Raw genomic sequence first — 24,324 nt, forward strand, 5'->3', positions numbered from 1 at the left:
AACAAGCAAACACAGAGGGCGGGCATCTGCTGATAAAGTACTTTGAAGCAATGGATTTCCATGATTTCGACACAAGACTTTCACCTCAAAGCCCTGCGGCCCGCTGGCTCAGCCCCTGCGGTACAATGGTAGCCCTCGGCACTTTTTATTTATAGCATAGAAGGCTTCTCCATGTCTCTTCGCAAGGAGTTCATACTTCCATGATGGCGTCATGGTCCATTGTGTGGAGGTGCCGTAATTTACCGGACACCACTGGCAAATGTCCAGTCTTCTGCAACCACAAACCGTGACGCCATGTACATGTCATGTCTCATATATTAATGTATATCTGCAGGATAAACTCCTAAAATTGGACTTGAAGGGCATGTTCCCTGGACAGAAGCAGCAGAACTGCCCTCTCTGATGGCTGTACCAATTTTCATATCCACTAGTGGCTTATGAGGAAGCCTGTAGCCCAAGTGCATCAATCCAGGGATAGATCAACTTCCGGATCTCTGCCAATCCCATTGCTGAAAAATGGCATCTAGCGTAGTGGCCATTGATTTTTCCCAATGGAAAAGTGCATTTCTTTATATATTTAAGTTATTTACATTTCTGTGAATTCTCCCCTCGTATCTTTTTCTTACTCGCTTGACCTAAGTTGCAAATTGTTTTACTAATTAATATGGGCAGAATCATTGTTTACTTCAGATGGGGTTCAAGGCAATCCACCCCCAAGTATGCCAATGTGGCATATTATTTTGAATTAAAGTGACTGAAGAAACAGCTGATACAAGGACACTCTGACCTCTTCTGTCCCCTTGAAAGCAGGAGATAAATTCCCCCATGAATGGCACCCTCCCTGCACCCGGAGTGACGTAGAAGGCATCCTGATCACCAGAGATAAGAAATCCAGTGCTGAGAAGGCTGTATAAGCAACCCTTAGTCACTTCTTCATTAACTTGCTACCCCAAGCCTGAACACCTGGATCTTGTTAATTCTTCACAAATTTACTCTTTCTTTGTCTTAAAGGCATAAAAGCTTTCTGCTTGGTCACTTCTTTGAGTCTCAAATATTTTTATAAGCTCCTGTACATATGAAATCAAATTTTTCTCCTGTTAGTCTGTTTTATGGCAGGTTAATTATTGGATCAGCCAAAGAGTCTAGAAAGGAAAAAAGAAAAAGTTTCCTCCCCTACACTTCTGAGATCACAGCATAAAGAGCTAAACCTAAATTGTGCATGGAATCATCTCACTAAATCACAAGGGAAAACACACACACACGCACACACACACACAGAAAAGAGGAAATTTAAGATTTCTTTCAGTGGCTATGAAATTCCCGTGACAGGAACGGAAGCGGCTCTGTGTCCGCAGGCGAATTCCTCACGACAGGAAATGCTCTCCCTCCTGTTCACACAGCTGTTCTGCCCAGTGTCATCAACAAAAGCCCTGAGTACTTTCTTCAGGAGTTACAGAATCTCTTCATTTCCGCCCCAGTGACAACATTCTAGCACCAGCCTAAGGGGTCGGCTCCTTTTCCAGCTGGCCCTCGACCTTCTAAGGTCTCCGTACATTCGGTGTTGCCTGCTGACCTATTCTGAGGCTCCTTCCCAACCACTGTCCCCACTCGGATCAGGGGCTCTTTTCTTTCACAGAGTCTCGCAGAGATCAGCAAGGAATCCGCAAGCCTTCCCAACTGTTACCTGAAACGCTGTTTTACACAAACAGCGAAACATCATTTTACAAATGAGGTTTGCGGGATCAGCTCCACGAGCAGTTGATACAGGACCTCATTCTTATTTCCTATAATGCACACCACACGTGATTTTCAGCCAGATATGAATTCGATCTGTTCACAGAACACGGGATACTGCAAAAGTCCTGAAAAGAGGCAAATTCTATGAGAACGAGGACTACAAAGGTTTCCAAGTAGATGGGAAGACACCGAACTGAAGCAGGGAGTCTAACTGGGGAGACAGGTCAGAATTTGCCTGTGTCAGACTGTAGGTCTTGAGACCAGCGCTACAAACTGACACGCCAAGGGAAATTATTCTTAGCAGCTGAAGTTTTGGGCAAAATTGCTTCAAGGACAAAGCTGATGAAGATCTATCATCATTTCCCTCTCCCCCTGACTCTTTTCTCCAGTGCCGTTCCTCTCCCCCACGTGGAGTCTGGCTGTTTCTCATCGCGGCCCATCTCCCAAGCACCCAGCCCAGAACACAGATCTCTGTCAAGGCCTATTCGATTATCAAGGCAATTCCCTGCCCCTACTTCCACAAGATTAAAAACAGAAGAGGCATTACATTTGTTGAGAGGTGGAACTAAACATGTTTTTAATTCAAGCAATGAGGAGAGTTTGAATAGGTGGCCTATGTGTGACTGCCTCCCCTGCGACAGCCAGGGGACAAACCGGCAATGGTACGGAGTTCACTTCCCAATGCTTCCCCAGAAGCGCAGGTGCGGCTCTGCATATGCTGACTATCACAAATCGCCAAGAGCCGTGGGTCTCTGTATTTAGAAACTATAGGTCATGTTTTATGAATTAAAGAAAATGATAGATACCAAAAGTAGGGCAGTATTAATTAAGTTGCAGTAATTACCAAGGTGATTTTGATTACTAATTAAACTAAGAAAACTATACTTAGAGCTTTCGGTAATAGATTGACATCTACTTAGTTAAGTGATCTCAGCCAAAGTAATTTTATTTAAGAGACAAAGGGCTTTTACACACACACACACACACACACACACACACACACACACACACCCAATTATGTGTCTTCATAAACATTTACAACAAAGGACCAATGTGTTGGTATATCTATGAAGGAATACTATCACTAATTACAAGTCATTGTCGGGAATCAGAGCTACCAAACATGGGAAAAATGTATCCCAAAATAACACAATATGACACATTTTGAACAAAGATGATTATAACTCACAACTAAGCATAAACAACTTTAATTTAGCTTTATCTTGCCTAGGATTAAACCAGGTTGTAAAAACGACAGAAAAGTTGTAGAAACACCTTATATGACAGTTCAGTTACTATGCGGCAGGCACTGTTCTAGGCACTTGGAATATACTCATTTCCGTGTTCACAATAATCCTGTGGGCAAGGTACTATCACCACCTCAGTCTTACAAATGAGGCAAAGTACAGTCAAGAATGTGCCCACAGCTGGACAGTTACTAGTCAAGCAATGGAGGAGCAGGGATTTGAACCTTGGCAGTCTGGCTCCAGAAGGCGTGTTCTCTACTACCATGGTAGTCTCTATTAGCATTCTAGACTTTTCTTTAAAAGAACTTATAAATCAACAAAATGGTACCCTTTCTCTTTCAGCATAATAATTTAATTCTATATTACTTATCACTGTCCTGACATCTCATTTGGAAAAATTTTGTGCTAAACAGCAAATATATCCATCATTTTTGTTATTTCTAAAAAGAGAAAAAAAACAGGACCATATTTCACCGGACCCACTGCTTTCTGTGTGCTCTCTGCTCTGGTGAAAATATCCACTGCTAGTATCATAAGTGGTTGCTCCAGAGAGAACTTTGATTTTCAAAATGAAGGAGTATCATTTAAATAAAGAATAAAAGTAACAGACCTCCTAAGAAACAGACTCTTATTTTCAGATAAATATCCCTGTTAGTAAAAAAGGAAAATTGCAAAAATTAAAATTATTTCTAAGGTGGCATCTTAAAAGGTATCTTTATCTATCACAGCATCTCTGAGTAAGCAAAGACCTAACCTCAAAATAAGTTCACAGTATTAAAAGAACTTGAACCAGTCCCAATATAGGTTTCCTTCTCCATCAAGATATTTTTAGACGACTATCTGATAAGCATTTCCAACTCCAAAAGCAGCTTATCCATAGCCTTGCCAATCAACTTGGAATGGGCTTTCAAACAATACTTTCAGGTTCATGTTCTCCATTATAAATGTCTGTGAAGTGGTAGTTACTGGCAATCCATTTGGCAAATGCTAAAAATCCTACACGAACACATAAATAAGCGGAGGAAGCTGTTCGACAAAGTGAAAAACCCACTAAAGTATAGGCTTGGTTGTGAGTTACTGCAAGACGAGTAACATTAAACAAGATACTCAACAGAACTTAAAATATTTTTAAAATTTTCATGTCAAGCCACTCATACAGAAACCATATTTTCTCATTTCTAAATTTCACCTTTTACTCATTCAGACGCTTCCACTGGACATGCGCAATTGCCTATGGAAGCACTGCCGTTGCTTCAAAGGGCTCAGAGATTCATGGGAACCGAACAAGGTGGTGGACAAAGATGCTCTAGGTAGGCTTCTTCCTTCTGCTCCATGGCAGAAGGGAACGTGCTGAGACTAAAGTAAAAACTGGTAGCATACAGAAAGATCAAGAAAAAAGAAAAGGTAACACAAATGAGCAAGAAAAATGGGATAATCCCTGCCTGGTTGATTTTCAAATTGGTGTAGAAAGGTGTCGAGCTATCAGCACGAGATATTTCATTATAAAATACATAGACTGAATCTTTCTTTCTTTCTCTCTGAACGCTTCAACTGTTTGTAGTATAACTAAAAGAATGCAAAATTTTTAAAAAATGTAAAATATTATATGGTTCCCATTTTTAAAAAAGAAGTCCCTTTATAATTTAGAAGTAAATTCAAACACAGTATTGCGATTAAGATATTTTCCTTGGGGCGCCTGGGTGGCTCAGTTGGTTAAGCCTCCGACTTTGGTTCAGGTCATGATCTCGCAGTTCGTGGGTTCAAGCCTCACTTCGGGCTCTGTGCTGACAGCTCAGAGCCTGGAGCCTGCTTCGGATTCTGTGTTTCCCTCTCTCTCTCTCTGCCCCTCCCCTGCTCGCGTTCTGTGTCTCTCTCTCTCAAAAATAAATAAACATTAAAAATTTTTCTTTTATTTAAAAAAGATATTTTCCTTAATTACGAAACAGTATTTTAAATCTTAAGTTCTCTTGACATACAGTAGGAAAATAATGACTAAATGCTGAAAGTGAATGATTATAAGTCTTTCCTTGGGTTTCAAAATACTTCCCTAGGAGAAAACCCAACTCGTTTAATAAAGCTATGTTCACTATTTGGAATAATGCAAAACAAAAACTGTTTAGATGGAAGTGGCTAAGCAGCTCAGCTGACTGCTGTGGCATCGAGGAGAAAGTATTGCTGTCAAGTCTGAACGAGTGTAATTAAAGATCATTTTACTGGTGATTTTTCTATGTTGGGTGAGATCATGGTCAAAGCCTGCAAAAATGTGGACAGAGCTTTAGGACCGATAAAGGACAGGGAACCATGTTTTCTTCAGGTGGCCATCTTCAAATGTTTACGTCTGCCTATGCCGTTTTTGTCGTTTCCGTTATAATTAATATTCGTTTGCACTGATGTCAATTTGGCCAAGAGTAGAGAAGGAAAAATCAGGGTTTACTCACCACAAGGAGTCCCTGTGACACCACATTCCATTCTATAAAGGAAGTGAAAGTGCTCCTCCCTTGGGTCTGATTTACGAGAGAGAAAGAGAGAGAGAAGGTTGTCATGTCGCTACACTACTCAGAGTGCCATGGTGAGGAGATGGGACAACAAACCCGATTTAAGAGGACTCTCTAATTAAACAAGTACACTGCTCTCGACACATCAGCCACGCAGATCAACCCTGATAAGAGGAAATCACAAACATACTTGTTTCCCCAGACAGAGCTACCAAGAGCTCTCCCTCCATGTGCTGTAGGGGGTAGATTAACCATTCAGGGCAAAATTGAGGCTCAGGCCTAAGAAGAGAAAAGTCCTGTGTGTGTGTGTGTGTGTGTGTGTGTGCGCGCGCGTGCGTGTGTGTCTGTGAAGTGAATTTGGGGTGAATTATCTTGAAGGAGGTAAGGCTTATAGAGGAAACCCAACAGCTTAAGAAACCCTCAAGCATTTGATATTCGTAATTCTTCTGAGAGACGAATGCCTTCCTAGGGGATAAACTCTCCGAGGAAAAAGACACTATTGCCTCTTAAAAACAAAAAAGTCCATGAAACCTCAAGTAAGAGTTCTGTCTAAAACCGAAGTGCGGCCGGGAAATTTGCTTGCACATATTTTATTAGTTCTGATAATACAAGAAAAACACCCTGGCATTTATCACCTAAGCCTACTCTATACTTACTGCCGTCTAAAATGGTTTAGCAAAGTTTTCAAAAATACCAATCAGTTCTTGGCACCAGAGAGCATGGTTTTTCTCTATCATCTCCCTCAACTTTAGCTCAAATGTTATGGAGAATTCTAAAACACAAAATGAAGTCACAAGTTTGAGAAGGAAAGAGGATTCTTAACAATGTCAGGTAAATTAAAAACACTTCCACAATTGGTTATTCTATATTTACTCTAGAAGTAAATTTGGAAAAATGAGGTCTGATACCCCTTTTGCATAATATAGAGCAGTCCACTTTTCTAAAAAATGAAATACTTCCATTCTTCCAAGAAACAGATAGTTCGCATAATCAATCAAAAGGGAAGAAACCTAGGAATCTGCTTTTAAATAATCTGGATGTCTGGGGCACCTGGGTGGCTCAGTCAGTTAACCTTCTGCCTTTGGCTCAGGTCACGATCTCACGCACGATTCAGGAGTTCGAGCCCCACGTCGGGCTCTGTGCTGACAGCTCAGAGCCTGGAGCCTGCTTGGGATTCTGTGTTTCCCTCTCTCTCTGCCCCTCCCCAGCTCGTGCTCTTTCTCTCTCGCTCAAAAATAAATAAACATTAAAAAAAATTTTTTTAAATAATCTAGATGTCTTTCTTTTATTTTAGTCTCCAACAAAACATTTGGGGGCAAAAAAATTTTCAAGATTGTTAATTCATTAGCAAAAAGTTGTCAAATAAGTATTCCTGAGATCACTATACTTTTTATGGAAGCAGTGCCTCCTTTGTAGGCAACACAAACACACCCACCAAGTCAAGATAATTACCCTGCCAACTTCTCAAAATGAACAATGTTTTAACAGGGTCAAAAGCTGGCAAAATGCCAGCTAGTGGGGACATCGCAATGAAGGCTGGGTTTTCTTGAGGGCGTGGAGAATGGCCCTGGCCCTCAGCCGGAGTGAAGGGCAGAGTCCTCGTGTACTGAGATGTCAGTAGAGGCAAAAAGCAAACCCAAACCAAAAACCATGGGAGGTTTACAGAATATTTAGGAATCGGTTCAAAGAGGAAATTTCTAAAGCAGAAAATCCGGGAGGCTGTCAGCTTTCAAAAGCATCTCACAAGCGCTGCCGGAGATAAGCTCTGCAAGCGGAGGAGGCACACACACTGATCTCCAATATGGAAAGAAGGCAACAACGTTACACAACTACTGACGTGATCTGGAAACAGTACTGGAGACCACAAAGTCACTGTGTTCATGTCAGCATCCTGATTACCCTGACAAATATCCTTCTCCCCGCTTTGTGGGGGAAGAATTCAACAGAACTAAGAGACTAGGAAGACAGCAACTTTCTGAGAGAGAAGAGACTGACATATAGGAATATAAGAATAAGGGAACAGAAAAAAACCCACAATCGAATTCTTTATTGGTCTTTTGAATTTCCTTTTATCCCTTTGAAAAATAAAGTCAGACTGAAGGAAAGAGCACTTTTTGCTTGCTGAAAAAGTTGGAACATAACACAGCTACTGGTGAAGACAAATCAACCTTTAATGGAAGTAGAGAATGTTGGAAGAAAACGTATGAGAAGGCAGAATTTGGCTATTTCTAAATAGTAATTCTGTAAAAACAAATGTATTTTTCTATTCTTCAAAAATTAAAGAGGTCTTAGGCATAATATTAACAATAGCTTTGTTAATGTACTTTTCTTATCCTAGCTCAAGTTTTAAACACTTCAACTTTGGTGCTTTTAAAAATAATGCCCCAAAAGACACTGTTTTCTAAATTGTTCCAAGAGAATATAAATTGGAATGCACGCTAATGGAAGTACAAACTACTCAATTTGGATAAGGCATACTTAAGGTACTAAGACAGTAAGGCAGTATTTTCATATTCTGTGTAATCTGGCCTACATTCACACAGAACACTGAAAGTTGCTGAAGTTCTATTACACCATTTTAACTGCATTTCACGTTAGTTACATATATATGTATACATGTATATAATATTTATTAGAGAGAGCATCAAATGTAATTTTTTAGTTGGTCCACATTGCAGAAATAGCAAGGGTTTGCACTGGGAAACTTAACGGAGTCATGCATGTAGGGTAACGCGCTGCCCTCTAGTGTCATTTTAGCTCTAAAACCTTGAAAATAGAACACTTTTTATTTGATTTTGAAATGTTACTCAAATTAATTTACACTGAAAGTATTTTAAAGTAATACACAAAAGCAATCATCTCTACTTTATGTGCTAAGAAAAATCTTCAAATATCTAGTAAAGGTCGGCTCCAGGGACCATCAGCCACTCACAACAAAGCCAACGGGAGGAGAGGAACGAAAATGTGCCAGCTCTCTGCAACACCTCTTTTAGTTTCCAGAACACACACTGAAAGACTACTCTCGTGCTATTTTGGTGTCCTGCTTCCCCCAAGTGACAAGAAACACTAGAAATGACACAGTTCTAGATGCCTGCACAATAACAAGATGGGTCTTCAAACAGAACCTAAAAAAGGCCTTCGGGAAAACACTGACAAATCTCCACTGCCACTCATTCCGTGAGCCTCCACTGTGTGCTAACATACCCGAGGAAGGACCCACTCTAGAAGGAAGAGAGTCTTTAAGTTGTATTTCCCTCTACTGTTTTATCTCATCACATGCCAACGGCCATACGGAACACACTATGTCTTTGAAAGCCATTCACTTAAAGATGGCTGGAACACGAACTTCCCTCACATTGCTGATCAGAGAAAAACTAAAAAGCTAATTCAGCTCACAGTGTAGACGTGAACATCTCTACATGGCATTAGTTATTTTATGTCAGGTAGCTTCACCTGGCTCTATCTGAATTTCTATGTGTCCATCCTGGCTATGCGGTCCATATGAAGACTTATATTCAGTAATGTTTCATTAGATACTTTTTTCTGGTCTTCTGAAAACTAAAACAACCATAATTTTACTGAGCCCCCGATAGTGATAAAAGGAAAAAAGCTATATGAGATTAGGCTTTGCTGATGTTAAAATACCATGCTATAAATGTCTTCAAAAAGGTTTGCTAATAAGAATGAAGCATTAAAAATTCTCCCAAAGGTGTAAAGAATGAACCTGAATTCTGAAAGCTGATGATCAAATTTCTAAAAAGAATCTTCCATTTGTAACACAATTCTCTCGTTCTGGTAGGTAGGGTTACAGAATGTCAAGCATCACATAGAACAGTGATGCGATCTTAATTTTTATCATTGTTTTACTCCATGTAATGTGGCAAAGAATTTTTACTCTTTCCACAACATGGTCATCATGACCAATAAATTCTTCCCACTTATACTGGAATGATTTCTTCCTGATTGAAACTGATTAAGGTTCATTTCTAAACGGACTACATGTGTTATTCAGTGCTTACTAAGTATGAAGTATATGCCCATTTACTACTTTAAAAGAAAATCTTCTATGACTTTAGACATTAAAAAAAAAATCAACACACAATTCTGTATATCGACCATTAATTTTGTACCTCAGCTTCCATGGTTAAGTTACTGATAATTTTATTAATCATATTTTTATATATCATGGAATCACTACCTAATTTATAGTTAAATGAAGTTTATTATTATTGTCCATTTCAGTGTCTTAAAACTTTTTCAGAATGAAATGTGTTTAGAAAAGGGATCCATGTGAGAAATGTCACTTGGGCAACTCTGCTAAGAACCGTAAAATGATGTTATAGAGAACGACTCCATAGAGTGGAGACATGTTGGTGTATCTGTACAAAAAGAGAAATCTGTAAAACCCAAACTTCTAACCTCAATAAAGCATTAAGATCCATGTAAGCTTAACATTTTCATCTGACTGTTCCTAGTTTTGGTAAAGAAGAAAGGAAAGAAACTAGTATTTGTTCTGATCTACTATGAACCAGGCATCATGCTGGGTATTCTCTGTATGCCTCCCAATCTTTGTGGTAAAAGATGCTGGGCTCTCAACAGCCCCTTTCTACCGTGATGTGGAAACAGGCTTAGAGAACAGAGAAGCTAGTTCCCCACATCTCACCAATTAATCAACGTTGGGCTGGGCTGCGCTTTCCCACTAGGACAATGCTCTCCGAGAGCTCCGCCCCCTCACAAATTGGAGGGAGAATCAACAGGAGTCAGCAACTAAGGCTCCACAGCCACTAAGACAGTGATTCTTAAATGAGAGGATGAGGAAGCCCTGAAGTAAGAGCTCCCGAGGAGATCCTGGTAACTGCCAGCCCGGAACCCAGTTCTCACCCTACAAATGATGCCCAGGAGGTCAAGGGACTTCAAGAACCCAAAGGTACTGGACAAGGTAGCAACAGTGGCCACAAGGTCCTTGGCTCTCAGCCCCCAGGCCTTCCCACTCTCCAATGTAGCCATCTGCGTTATTATTACTGCACGAGCCGAAGCAAATTTCTAGTTCAAAACCATTTGGAAAAAAAGCGTGCACGAAAAAAGTACAAATATTATATAAACACATTATATAATATTCATTAATAAGACAAACAGAATTAGTTAATGCATTAAGGGCCAAAGTATAAATGAAAACTGTATCAATTATCCCTATTCTGCAAAATCTATCCAAGTGATTATTTACTTTAACAACTACAAGTAGTAAAATACCACTTTTATAAGTAGCAAAAATAATTTAAACATTTAAAATAGCTCACGATCTTAAACTTACCTTAAGCCATAGCAAGGCAGAGTGAAGAGCCTGAATAGTGCCAGGAAAACTCTTAAAGGAAGCAGGGTGAACACATACAGAAATGCATCCAGGCACAGAAAGATTCCAAAAACCATGAGCTGGATTTTAAAAGGAGAGAAGAAAACAAACAAACAAAAAAAAAAAAAAACAAAAAACAAAAACAAAACATAAATATTCTCTAAACAACTGTAGATGAAAATTTCAAATGAGGAATTTCTAAACTCGGTCGGAGATTCGGTACTCATAACTCAGCTATGCGAATAACAAGTTAATCATTGTACATGTGCCACATTTAATGATGAATCCCTTTTCAAAGTGCAAGTTTGTAGTTCTCCCCACAGAACCTTTGGTGTACCACCTGGAGAAGTCAATTACTCAAAAGACAATCTGCTCCGACCATGACTATGAAACACCTGATGTGCACCTCTTCAGACTTTAAAGATACTGTTGAAAATCTTTCAGATAAAGTCTTTAACTTTACTCTTTCTGATTTTGCTGTCTCCTGTTTATCAGAGTGCTTCGTGGATGGGGAAAGACTAGGACATATACTGGGCTCAAACACTGTGTTTTTTTGTTTTTTTTTTTTTTATGTTTATTTTTGAGGAAGATTGAGTGCAAGTGGGAGCGGGGCAGAGGGAGGGTGGGGACACAGGATCCGAGGTGGGCTCCATGCTGACAGCTCAAACTCACGGACTGTGAGATTATGACCTGAGCCGAAGTAGGACACTTCACCAACTGAGCCACCCAGGTGCCCCTAAAATACTGTCTTTATGTCACAAATGTGTAAAGGGATTACTAACTCTAACACAATTTCACATGCACTCAAATTTGTTGTACTTAGAAGGCATTATATTTTTAAGCTTTTTTAATTTATTTTGAGAGAGAGGGACTAACAGCACAAGAGGGGGAGGGGCACAGAGGTGGGGAGACAAAATCCCAAGCAGGCACCTCGATGCCAGCATAGAGCCCCACGTGGGGCCCGATCCCATGAACTGTAAGATCATGCCCTGAGCCTAGATCAAGAGTCAGATGCTTAACTGACTGAGCCACCCAGGTGTCCCAGAAGGCACTATTCTTTCTTTTTTTTTTTTAACATTTATTTATTCTGAGAGACAGAGATAGAGCACGAGTGGGGGGAGGGGCAGAGAGAGAGAGGGAGACACAGAATCCCAAGCAGGCTCCAGGCTCCGAGCTGTCAGCACAGAGCCCGACACGGGGCTCGAATTCACGAACCACAAGATCACGACCTGAGCTGAAGTCGGACACAACTGACTGAACCACCTAGGCGCCCTAGAAGGCATTATTCTTTTTTTTTTTAAATTTTTTTTCAACGTTTTTATTTATTTTTGGGACAGAGAGAGACAGAGCATGAACGGGGGAGGTGCAGAGAGAGAGGGAGACACAGAATCGGAAACAGGCTCCAGGCTCCGAGCCATCAGCCCCGAGCCTGACGCGGGGCTTGAACTCACGGACCGCGAGATCGTGACCTGGCTGAAGTCGGACGCTTAACCGACTGCGCCACCCAGGCGCCCCATAGAAGGCATTATTCTTAATTGGAGGAGTAGCTACTAACGTTTGCACCTCTTCCTCTTTCTTGTTCCCTTGCCACATCCTTCCTATTTTTTAGTAATGTTATGCATTTGTCCTGTTAAACGCATGACATATTTTGTAGGAAGGTGGAGTTTTTTGATGGCTTGGAGAAGCAGCCACACCTAGGAGACCAAACTCTGCTCTTGTAGGGGCGGTGACTTTCTGGGTCTGACACACAAGCACGGTGAGATCCCAATGTCCTCACACGTTAACACTCCATGAAACCTGAGGTAATGGACTATCCTATGTAAATACATTAAGTAGTTTAAAATTCACAATGTTATGGGCAGAACTGTGTCCTCCCCAAATGCCTATGTTGAAGCCCTAACGCCCAGGACCTCAGAGGGTGACCATGTTTGGAGGCAGGTTCTTTATATTTAAAGAGGTAATTCAGTTAACATAAAGTCATTACAGTGAGTCCTGATCCGGTATGACTGGTGTCCTTATTAGATGCGGAAATCTGGACACAGACACAGACAGAGGAAAGATGATACAAATACACAGGGAGAAGACATCATTTTGTAAGCCAAGGACAGAGGCCTCAGAAGAAATGCACCCTGTGGACACACACCCTGACCTCGACTTCTAGCCTCTAGAACTGTGGGGAAATAAAATTCCTGTTGTTTAAGCACCCCCCACCCAGGTCTGTGGTGCTCTCGTAAAGAAGCCCTAGCAAACCTTTAAAAGAAGAAAGGACACATTAATGTTTAGCAAAATGTCTCAAAAGAATATATACATATACGGACGAGGTTTCTTAATCAGAATACAGACACCCTAACAGCTGTTCTGTTTTTTTAAAACAATGTAGGCTCACTACCAACACCAAGGGGAGGACCGAGTCATGTGCTGCGAACCACGTTCCAGGGTTCCCTCCGTGGCAGCTGGTCCGTCAGGTGTCCTGTCTGCCAGCACTGACCTGCATCTGCTTCCTTGTTTCACGTGCAAAGGAGTGTTGTAGGAGACTGAGCACGGTCCACGTAAAGCTCGTGGCCCTTATTTACTGCTCTCTCGTCGCCAAGAAGGCTTTCTCTGTTTCCTGGTGGACCGTTGGTTGCCCTCCAAAGGCAGAAACTACTAGAAGCCTGCACATCCCAGAAGGTAATTTCGGTGTGCATGCAACTCAGGAGACGGCACGCTGGGCAGGAGACTAAGTGGTCGTCTTTCTCGTGACCTTACACTGGGGAGGAGCACGTTACTCATTCATCCAACACCCACTAAGCTGTGAATATAGGCCACGTAACGAGCTCAGCCCGCCACGCGTGACACCAGGATACGATTTCTGCCCTCACTACACTTATTCAATTTTAGCACACAGACACCCACAGAGACTGCTGCTACAACAGAACCAAGTTTACTAGGAACAGGGGAGCCCGGGAGAGAGAATGGCGGAACCAACTTGGGGAGATGTAGGAAACACTCCAGGGGAGACCCTTAAAGACGTGTGAGAAGATGAGGGCTACTGCCACATGGAGAGGATACACTGGGCAGAAGTCAGGGCGGGGAGGGGAGGGGGAAGAAGTTTCCAGAGGGAGGAAGCAGAGCAAGGGCACAGAGGAGGAAAGAAATTATGAAGACTGTAACTTTCTCTTAAAGAATAAAAGTGCAGTCACCTAGGGGCGCCTGGGTGGCTCAGGTCTTGATCTCACGGTTTGTGAGCTCGGGCCCCGCCTCGGGCTCTGTGCTGACAGCTCAGGGCCTGGAGCCTGCTTCAGATTCTATGTCTCCCTCTCTCTCTGCCCCTCCCCCACATGCACTCTGTCTCTCTCTCTCAGCCTCTCAAAAATAAAGAAAACTAATAAAAAAAATTAAAAAATAAAAAAAGTGCAGCCACCTCTCTCTGGCTTAGAGGAATTAGTATTCACAATCGTTCATGGTGAGCAAGAGTATCAGACGTCTACTGGCCTTTCTCTTTGGATTTTATTTTGTTTTGTTTGTTTATATATTTTAATGTTTATTTATTTTTGAGAGAGAGAGAGCACGAGCAGAAGAGGGGCAGACAGAGAGGGAACACAGAATCTGAAGCAGGGTTCAGGCTCTGAGCTGTCAGCACAGAGCCTGATGTGGGGCTTGAACCCAGGAACTGCGAGATCATGACCTGAGCTGAAGTCGGACCTTTAGCCGGCTGAGCCACCCAGGTGCCCCTCTCTTTGCATTTTAAACCAGCCCAGCAAACCAAGCGGGCAAGCAATAATGTCACACAGCATGCTAACCGTGGACTGTCTGGAGCTGTTGACATAAACAGACTGCAACAGAAAAATGGAAGGAGGGCAAGTGGCTGCGGTCTAAGGAAATTTCAGCTGGGTGGGGAGAAAGTACTCATGTAGTGAGAACACACAATGCACAAGAAAAGCAACACAAATGCCTTTCAGGGTTTGGAAATGTGGGAGAGTGGACTCAACTACTGTCCCTGCTGTTTGGAGGTTGCACTTTCTCAGAGAGCAAAGATTCTTTTAAATTCCTTACGAGAAAACTTCCTAATAAACAGGATGTGATCCTAAAACCATTCATTCTCGAAGGAGGTAAAGCCAGCATGCGAGGTGCAGCGTGAGCCTGGAGCCCCGCGGGACACTCACCGCATGGGTATTTCTCAGCTAATTCACGCGGCCACTCCGGAGTTTGGGGGGGGCTGGACAGCAACGTCACCCGTGCTCACACCGGCCAGCCACAGTGGTAAGAGCCTGCTACTTCATCCTCCTGACAGCTCTTTGAGGTAGTTATTACCATCCCTACTGGACACTTGAGGAAACCCCAGTTCTGGAAGCTGAATGCTCGCCCAAGGCTGCGGGTCAGAGTAAAAAGAACTGGCGTTCAAGCCCGAGTCGTCCTGACCCAAGGCCCTACACGCTCTGGTCGAAGCAGTTTGAGCAGAGCCAAAAGAACTTACGCCCTGTTTTCACTAGACCTACGGATTAACACCGTTTTCTTTGTGCTAACTTTTCTTCTGCTAACTTACCTAGTGTCATTAAAAAATGCAAATAAGACATTTAATGAATCGAACTTATAAAAGGCAAATAAATTTCATGTATTGAGATTTATAGCTAACTTTGAAAACACGTTACTAAGAATTAAAAGCTGTGGGTGTGGTATATATTAGGAAGGGAATGATGTGTACTTTCACACCTTCAGTTACTTTGCATGGCATCTTGGTAAAATAGGCCCTTCCGATTTCCTTTCTCTTTGGACCCAGAGTGATCAAGCAGTCTGAAGCAACGCCTAACGAAAATCCCTCCGAAATATCCAAGGTATGACTGTAGTGGAATCGGTGTCATATACCACGCTCTGTTTCCCTTTTGAGAAACACAAAAGCATCCTGCCCTCCTTTAAATGCCACTTGTAGACTCAAAACAAAACAAAACAAAAAACAAAACAACAAAAAAAAAACCCACTAGGTTCTAACTGAAATTAAACAGCACAAGGCTTTCTGACTGGGCCTCTTTTTACAGCCCGGGTGCAAATCTGTCCCACCAGCTAGGAGTCATGCCTTGTGCACTGGACCCTCGCTGGGCTCACCCATTTCTCCGTCGTCCTCGCCCTCTGCAGCACCGCCACCCCAGGCTCAGCACGCTTTACCGTCTTGTGGATTTGGATCTCATTTCATACCCATCTCACCTTTACAGGGCAGCCCTTAGAATGAATACATCACCTCTTCACACTGACCACTACATAAATAACAAAGAGCAGAAAATGAAAATATGGCAAAGAACCAAAGCATGATGACAATATTCCGAGAAGAAATCAGACACTGGAATTTTTTTTTTTTTTTTTTTTTTTTTTTTTTTTGGCTTTTGCTTTTCCATTCTGTGCATTTGCCCAGGGAAAGAAGACAAAACGCTATACATGGTCTTGTGTGAAACATGCTCAGGGCTAACATTCTTTGAGTTATTCCTCCTCTCCTCTTAATCAAACAAATATTGAACAGCTCTCATGTGGCAGAGACTGTGATAGCTGAATCAAATATATGACCACTATTTTAAGGTCGGTCTTAAAAAAAAAAGTCAAGTCTTGTAAAGGAGCAAATTGCCCAAAGAAGAGCAATCAAACTCTGACCAGGATCCACCAATAGAAACACTGTTATGATTCACTACACACATATTCATATAACGCAAAAACCCAAAAGAAAAGTTTTGTCAAAGTAAGATTCACTTTTATTCCATAAGATACAGGTTGATATCTTCTACTTCCCTTTTATAACGCAGTACTGGTCTCCCTGAATTCCCAACCCGCTGAAGGATGGTAATGCACTCTCTGAAAACACAGGTACCTACAGGGACAGGCTGATTGGAACTCAGTTCCCTTCATGGACAGACACGGGGCAGTGAAGACAGTTCAAAGTGGCTACAGGTAGTTTGGCAGAGAGTTTCGGGGTAAGCTGGGAAGCTCTTTGTACAAAAATGAATGAAAAGCACTGAGACAAATTGCAGATATTCACTTTGAAAAGATCTTTTTTTTTTTAAAAGCTTACTTAAATTTGAGAGAGGCAGACAGAGCAAGCAGGGGAAGGACAGAGAGAGAGAAGGAGAGAATCCCAAGCAGGCTCCGTGCTGTCAGCGCGGAGCCCAACGTGGGGCTAGAACTCATGAACCGTGAGATCATGACCTGAGCTGAAACCAAGAGTCAGACACTGAACCGACTGAGCCACCCAGGTGCCCCAATTTGAAAATATCTCTTAAAATTCATTCGCAAAGTAGAGACTTATTAAAATTTACATGGAAATAGATTTTGAAATAATCTGCTTGATTAATGAGGTAGCTCTTACAAGTCTGCAGAATAAAAAACCTGTAAGTAGACATAATCAATGGACAGAAATGTTAGCTGGCCTTTCTGTCTCGCAGGAGCTCCTGTCTGGAAGGACTTCGGAAGCCTTCTCCCGGTACTGTGCGGTGCATCTGGGTTCTATGCACGGGGCCTCAGTCCACGCCCCGCTCTGCTCTGAGAGGCGAGAACCACCACCCTCACCCCCTGGTCTGTGCTGAGACTCGGGAGCTGGCCTGGTCTGTGAGCAGGAGAGGCAGGGCCAGACTTCAGTCCATCTGCAGAACACCCAACTTTGAAAACGGAAGCACTGCTTCTATTAATGACCCCTGTTACTCATCCTTCCAGACTCAACCTTGCTACTGGATTTGGCCTTATACAAATTTTCCTAAAAAAAAAAAAAAAAAGATTTAACAGAGTTTTTAAGATCTCAACTTGAGTGTTAAGAAAACTACAAAATGGCAGAGATTCTGTAACACTATGTATTGGTCAACAAACCGCCACATGCTAGTGAAAACTTATACAACCAGCTCTTCCCACGTTCGTTTTCAACCTACTACTATTGCCCTTCATCGTTTGAAAAATACTCACCTCAAAAGAAGTAAATAGAAGTGCCAATCTCCATGGAGAATGGAGCACGGTTTCTTAACCTTTTTAGAATCTGTCCCCTTTTGACAAAAATCTCCTGCCTTCCTTTTTAAATTGCAAAGTAAATAAACTTCTATGGCTAACACTAAAATAGCACATTCTGGAATACGCCTCTCTGAGTGACACAAACCACCTTGTGGCAATTCGGAACACCATCTCCTCCACCACAACCACCGCACGGCACCCGCAGGTGGAGGGTGGCTGGCCTGGACTGTTAGCTGGAAAGGAGGAAAATGGGGAGCGGTGTTTCCCTTTTCTTCCCTGGTCTCACAATTTATAGAGCTCTGGGTATCCTCCTGCAAGAGCAGAGACCGTATCTGGCTTAATTCTACACTGGGGATAGAAGGTCATTAGGAAGGACACGTTCCTCAGGGAGTTCACAATCGAGTGAGCTGGACGCAGGCCAGGTAGTAAGTGCTGGTGAATGATGTGCTCTGGGAACACTGCAAAGAGATTAGGTCTGTGCAGGGTGGGCACGTGTGGGAGTGGCGCTGGGGAAGGTACACCCAGGGGAGGGAGGAACAGAGTCAGCAAGGATCTCCCACAGGGGAGACATGATGGGCACTAGATTTTGGCAGGCACGGCAGGAAGGAACAGAATTTTGGAGAAAGAGAAGGGCACGCCCGGGTGCAGTGTGAGTAGGAGCCTGCATGGCCAGGATGTAATCACTCTACAAGAGGGACAGAACCCATCTCCAGTAATCACTAAGGAACACATACCTTTATCCTACATTCCAGAAGTTCTCAACGAACCCACATATGCAGGGATCCATTATGAGAAGAATGGATTATCATTCTTAGGAGAATGAGTTGTCAATTGAAAAAGTTTACAAATGACTGACTTTGAAAGCAATTACTGCTTCAAGGTCATCCCTATAATAACTTTTATTCACCTGAATTAAAAAATTCACACCCCCCGGGAAGTCTACACTCCAGGGGAAGGCCGACAATGGGATTACCACCGTGAACCTGGGACCTTCACGTCAAGCAGCATTACATATACATATGTAACCATGGAAAACAAAGTAATTTTGATGAAAGCCTTCATAATAATCAGAATCTACACCTGACATATATTTTAACACGAGGAATACATTTCTTAAGAGGTAAACGAACTGAAGGTTTTCATTTGTAAAAAGACTCTATACGTGGAAAGGTCTTGGATTTTCTTGCCTCTCTTTAAGTCACAGTTGAATATTGTTACATTCTAAGCCCTCGACCCACACTAACTTGTTTACTCCTCACAACAGCCCTTGAGGCAGGGAGCATGACTTGGCATCTGCAAAAACAAACAAGGCTGCAACGCACAAGGGAGAGTCATGCTAAGGAACAGGTCTTAGCAGCTGCTGCCGGCTGGTCGTACACCGTACCACTTCCTGGCTCCAATCTACCTTCTTAGGGAGGGATCAGCAGCGTTGCAGCAGGCTGAGAGAAGCCGAGGGGACAGGTAAGGAGAATGACAGTCTCAGTGAGAGATCACAAGGCCTGATCCGACCCAATGGAAAGAGACAGGAAGGGAGAGATTTAAAATTGTTTCTAAAGCCAATGTGAAGAGATAAGTTACTGTTTCGGAAAGATCAACAGAGCCCCACACCGCCAACTTCACAAGTTGTCTTTTAACTACATCAGCGAACCGGGCAGAAGCGTGAAGTCTTTGGCTGGTTATCTAGAACTCTCGGACTCGTCCCCTATGCCCAATAGGTAGCAGGGCCTGAGAGGCCCTGGATGCCTGGTGCTCCCCCACTGCCTCCGAGCCCCACTTCTGGAGGGGCTGCTGGCTGTCCTCAAAGAGAGTCAAAAAAGGTAAGACCGTCGCAGAAGGAGTGAGGGACTGCCGTCACCACCACCCCAATCAGGGGCAACAAGCCTCAGACCGAACCAGAGGGGCACCAGTCTAGGCTGCCGAGGTGCTGGATTCTGACAACTGTGGATCCCGCGGCTTTCCTGCTTCTTAGCAGTCTCGTGGTGGTCGTGTCTGAGTCAGGTCGTGTCACAAACGAGAGCTGCATCACGAGGAGAACTTAGTGGGGTGATTCCCCAAACACACTTCCATGAAATTAGAAACTGAGCAGGATGTCCAAGAAATCGCTGCCATAAACATGGGTCTGGGTAAGTACTCTCTATTCGTTTCATCATGAAACCCCAGGACTATTCTGTTGACATAAAGATCACACAAATGACTGTGACATTTTCTTAATGTTTCTGAACACTCACACTGAGAAACAACGAAAAGGCTTTATGTGATATTTTGAGTAAGTTCGTAGTTGTGAAAACGTGTTAAATTATTTTTTCTAAATGTTACACCCCTGGACCCTCCAAAAAGCAGAACTAAGTTCCTCCATTAGATTAGTAAAACTTCCTTTTCTGTGAATCTTTCCATTCGCTCCTGTTTCCTCTGTTCCTCATATGCAAACCCATTCAGAGTCACGGACTCTCGGGACGCCCTAGTCCAACCCCCTGATCTTTGACAAAGAAAGTCAAAGTCAAAGGAGGTTCAACACTTTGATCAGGCCACTCGGCTGTCACCTGCAGATCTGAGAAGAAAAGTTAACATTACTGAATTCTGACCCCAAATTATCCCGCGTGACACTACTCTTTCTCACTTTCAATCACAGCAATAGCCTATGTGGAAAAACAACAATATTCTGTACCCACAGCTGACAAATTTAAAGCCTAGAAGAATTTACTAGATTCTTAAGACAACTAAGTAGTTCCATTCAAGACCAAGCAGTTGAGTTCTATTTTTTTTAAAAAAATGTTATTAAATAACTATAATGTACAAAGGATGGTAACAATGAAATAAAGGACTGCCAAAAAGCATAGAATTACCAAAGAATGGTCAAAAATACACTTTTATTTTAGTTCTACTTTTCATGACAGGCAAAGTCACATAAACATATGTAGCCAAAGGAGGAAGTAATTTTGGTAAAAGACTTTGTAATCGTCACAACCTACACCTGACGTGCATTCAACACAAGGACTACGTTCCTTAAGAGGGAACACAAATAATCCATCTATTTGGCTCTGAAGGAAGATGATGTACGTGGATCTTGCGCTCCTTTTGCTTCTCTCACTGCCAATCCACGTTGAACACCGCTCTCTGGTTTTCAGCCGCAGAGCTCTGGCCGGTGGCCAACCCAACCGCCATTCTCCATCCGCCTCTCCCTTCCTTGGAAGACCTGTCGCCCCCCTCTCCTTTCGGAGGGTAATACAGAGGCAACGCCTGAGGCTGCAGCTGCCATCTTTCTATTAAAAGGCAACAAGCACGAGGACCAGAAGCCAATTTGCCAACGATGGCAGAATGGAGACACAGAAAGGACCCGGGCTGGCTTCATTAGTCGGCTGGAGCCATTGAGATCTTTCCTCCAGACTCCTCAAAAGTTTTTTTGAAATGTGTCCAAGCCTCTGTTAGGTGGTCTACCACACATATAGGTAAAAGTATTCCTGAGAAACCCTCCCAAAGCTAGCTTCCACTGCTGAGTCTGACCACTCACAGTTTTCTGGGTCCAGCCTACCCTCCCAGTGTCCCTCCTGTCCCTAATGACTTCCCACCTCTGGATCTTCCTACATACCCACCCATACCCCCCAGCCCTAAAATGCAGGTGCAAAATCCACCTCCTTTTCTCATCACCTTGCCATTACCTTCACAGGTCTGGGGTGGAGGGCTGTGCTTCTGCCGTCAGTGTGCCTGAACACAGCATTCAAAACACACTGAGAAAACTGATAAATCAGTGAACAAGTGACCTGTATCTCTTTAAATTAGCATTTAAATATTATTAAGGAATCTTAAAGAATACTTTCGTGAGCATTTCCTTATTAGTTCCTGCAGTTTGGGATTCACACAGATGAATCCTTGTCCCAGGGCTAATTCTGTATGTGGTACAGGATTAATTGCTCCCAGGGGGTCCAAGTGCAGCACAGACACCAGCAAGATCGCCATGTCAGGGCACACGAAGAAAATGGGACTTTATGAGAACATGTATCACATGTGGCTGTGGGGGAGATTTAATGCTAATTCCCTTAAAGTGCCTAGGACAGTGCCTGGCACCCAATTCTTATTTGATAACCACTATCTGCTTTATTATTTAAAAAAAAAATTTTTTTTAACGTTTATTTATTTTTGAGACAGAGAGAGACAGAGCATGAACAGGGGAGGGGCAGAGAGAGGGAGACACAGAATCTGAAACAGGCTCCAGGCTCTGAGCTGTCGGCACAGAGCCCGACGCGGGGCTCGAACTCACGGACAGCGAGATCATGACCTGAGGCGAAGTCGGACGCTTAACTGACCGAGCCACCCAGGCGCCCCTATCTGCTTTATTATTAACACAGAAACAGCTGCCAGAGGTGGGATGTAAGTGGCCAAGTCAAGGGGGGGCTATGGAGCAGTGAGCACTTACCCACTAGGAATTTTCTAAGAAACTGGTGACCCTGCCCTGATTTCACAAGGCTTCTGGTTAAAGCCGTGTGGTCCGACCTAACCATAAACTCCAGTCATGTGCCTGCTGAGGCCAGACTCTAGAGGGCCTGACAGAAAATGTCAGGGTGATGGGATGTGTTACCTCTTTTGGCCATCAGCTAAATCCCTCATGAAAAAGACATGCTTTACTCTAAGACAGCCTGGTTACAAAGACAGAGGGAAGGAAACAGTTCTCTCCCACAGGCTCCTTCTGCCTGCGGTCAGCAATCCAAGAAGGCAGAGAGTCAGAAAATCATGCCCTTTGCTGGGTCAGAAAAGTCAAATTTAGCAGCAAATGAAGTAGGAAGATTAAAAGTATCATATAAGATCAGAGTGGGACATGGGGAGACCATGGACACCAGACATCTCCCGGTATCTATATATACCCTACCGTACAGGGGGCCCAAGTAGACAGCAACCCCTACTGTGAGGCGACATCCGTTGGAATGCAACCTGAAGATAAGAAAACTTTCAAAATGTCTCTTGTTCTCCTAAGGCAGGGCATTCCGCAACTTGCTGAAGTGAGGGCTGTAAACCAGTTTAAAACACTTACATAGGGGATACCACACAATTAATATACAGATGAGAAAAATGAGGCAAATGGACAGAAGTAAATTGGCCTCACAGCTAATAAATGGTGGAGTCAAGATGCAAATCCAGGGAGGCTGGCTTTAGAGTTCGTGCCCTTGACCACTGCACTATCCTGCCTCTCAGTTCAGAACGCAGACGAAGTGTAGTTCAGTGTCCCCCACTGTATAAAGAGAAAAATGCAGCCCCCACACAGACGTGCCTATGGTAACAGAACCAGGACAAGAACCCAAGGGGTGTGTGGGCACAGGGGGAAGGAGTTTGTGGCAGAAAAAAAAGAAATGCTCCCCAAAGCGAACGAAACACTCTAAAATTTTATCCCCTTACATCAGAATGAGAAGTTCAAATGTGAAAAAAGTGCCAACCACTAGAAATACGATTTTACATATATAAGCGATTCACCTTCTCTGAATATCAAGTGTAATCGGTTTATCCACTGATAAGATTACACAAAAATTCTGGGATTTTTTTTTTATATTAAGTAAAAAGGTTCAGTAAGAGATATTGAGTTGACCTTTCTCTTGACTTGAAAGTATAAACATTAATTAAGTGTTTTATAGCATGTGCAACCCTTGTAGAAGCAAAATGCTCTTTAATTATCAAGTTTCTCATCCTGAAAAGGTTGGTGAAAATATCACAGCATTTACCAGAACACAAGAAAAAAAAAATGTATAAAGTGTTAACTATCAGAAGTGTTCTGTATCAGGGAAAGGTATTACATATTAGGTAGTACATATCAGACAATGAATTTATTGACATGAGTGTCTAGAAAGCACCCCCAACTCTTGTAATAAAAGCCTGAAGTGAAACCCTACCCATAAAATAAAGGCCTCTGAGACACCAGAGGGAACTCGCACTGTTACGAGAGATATTTATGCCGATGATTAAACTGAAATCGAATTCTGCTTCCCTCTACATTTCACTTACTCTGAGATGTTAAGAAGAAACTTCTCTAAACCGAAACACGCACATCCTTTTGTACATCTGAGGCAATAAAGCTTCTGAAGTGTTGTTCTAAGAGACTAAATCAAATTTTCCTAAATAGGCCTCAAGCAAAAGTCTCTGTGATGGGAAACGGGGCTAGAAAATTTCTACAGTCGTGCATGAGCAGTGTTAATTCAACTTTCCAGACGTTACACATCTTACGTGCACACAAATAAAACCAAAGTTTCATGAGAAAATACCCTCCTATAGGCAACAGACACTGATGCTTTTCTATTCTTTTCTTTAGAAACAAGTCCTAATTGATTGCAACCTACCACGTGGGTTAGCCAACCCGTCAGTGGTCCCTTCATGCACCATGGTGTGTAAAACACTGGTTTATACTGAAGTCCTACCAAGACCTGCGGGCATTTGCCCCGGAAGACAACAGTCACAATAAGAAATATGAAATGCTTGCAAGTTTCTGCGAGAAATCTACTGAGAAACTGCTTGGCATCTCAACAGGGCTGGTAAAGGAGAGAGAAGGACGTGTGCATTG

At 42.8% G+C, this 24,324-nt stretch overlaps 1 protein-coding gene across 2 annotated transcripts in view; it reads right to left on the reverse strand.

The window, feature by feature from the left end:
- TAPT1 (transmembrane anterior posterior transformation 1) overlaps positions 1–24,324 on the reverse strand; it is a 68,414-nt gene that overhangs the window by 30,525 nt on the left and 13,565 nt on the right. For both annotated transcript variants that reach the window (XM_047090498.1, XM_047090499.1), the window contains exon 3: positions 10,791–10,909. In XM_047090498.1, the coding sequence (XP_046946454.1) occupies positions 10,791–10,909 (119 nt within the window). The remainder of the gene's footprint in view (positions 1–10,790; positions 10,910–24,324) is intronic.

The sequence above is a fragment of the Lynx rufus genome, unplaced genomic scaffold, assembly GCF_022079265.1.
Source record: "Lynx rufus isolate CCGP_SWC_20201006 ecotype Redwood Valley unplaced genomic scaffold, mLynRuf1.p SCAF_3, whole genome shotgun sequence".
Lineage (NCBI taxonomy): Eukaryota > Metazoa > Chordata > Mammalia > Carnivora > Felidae > Lynx > Lynx rufus.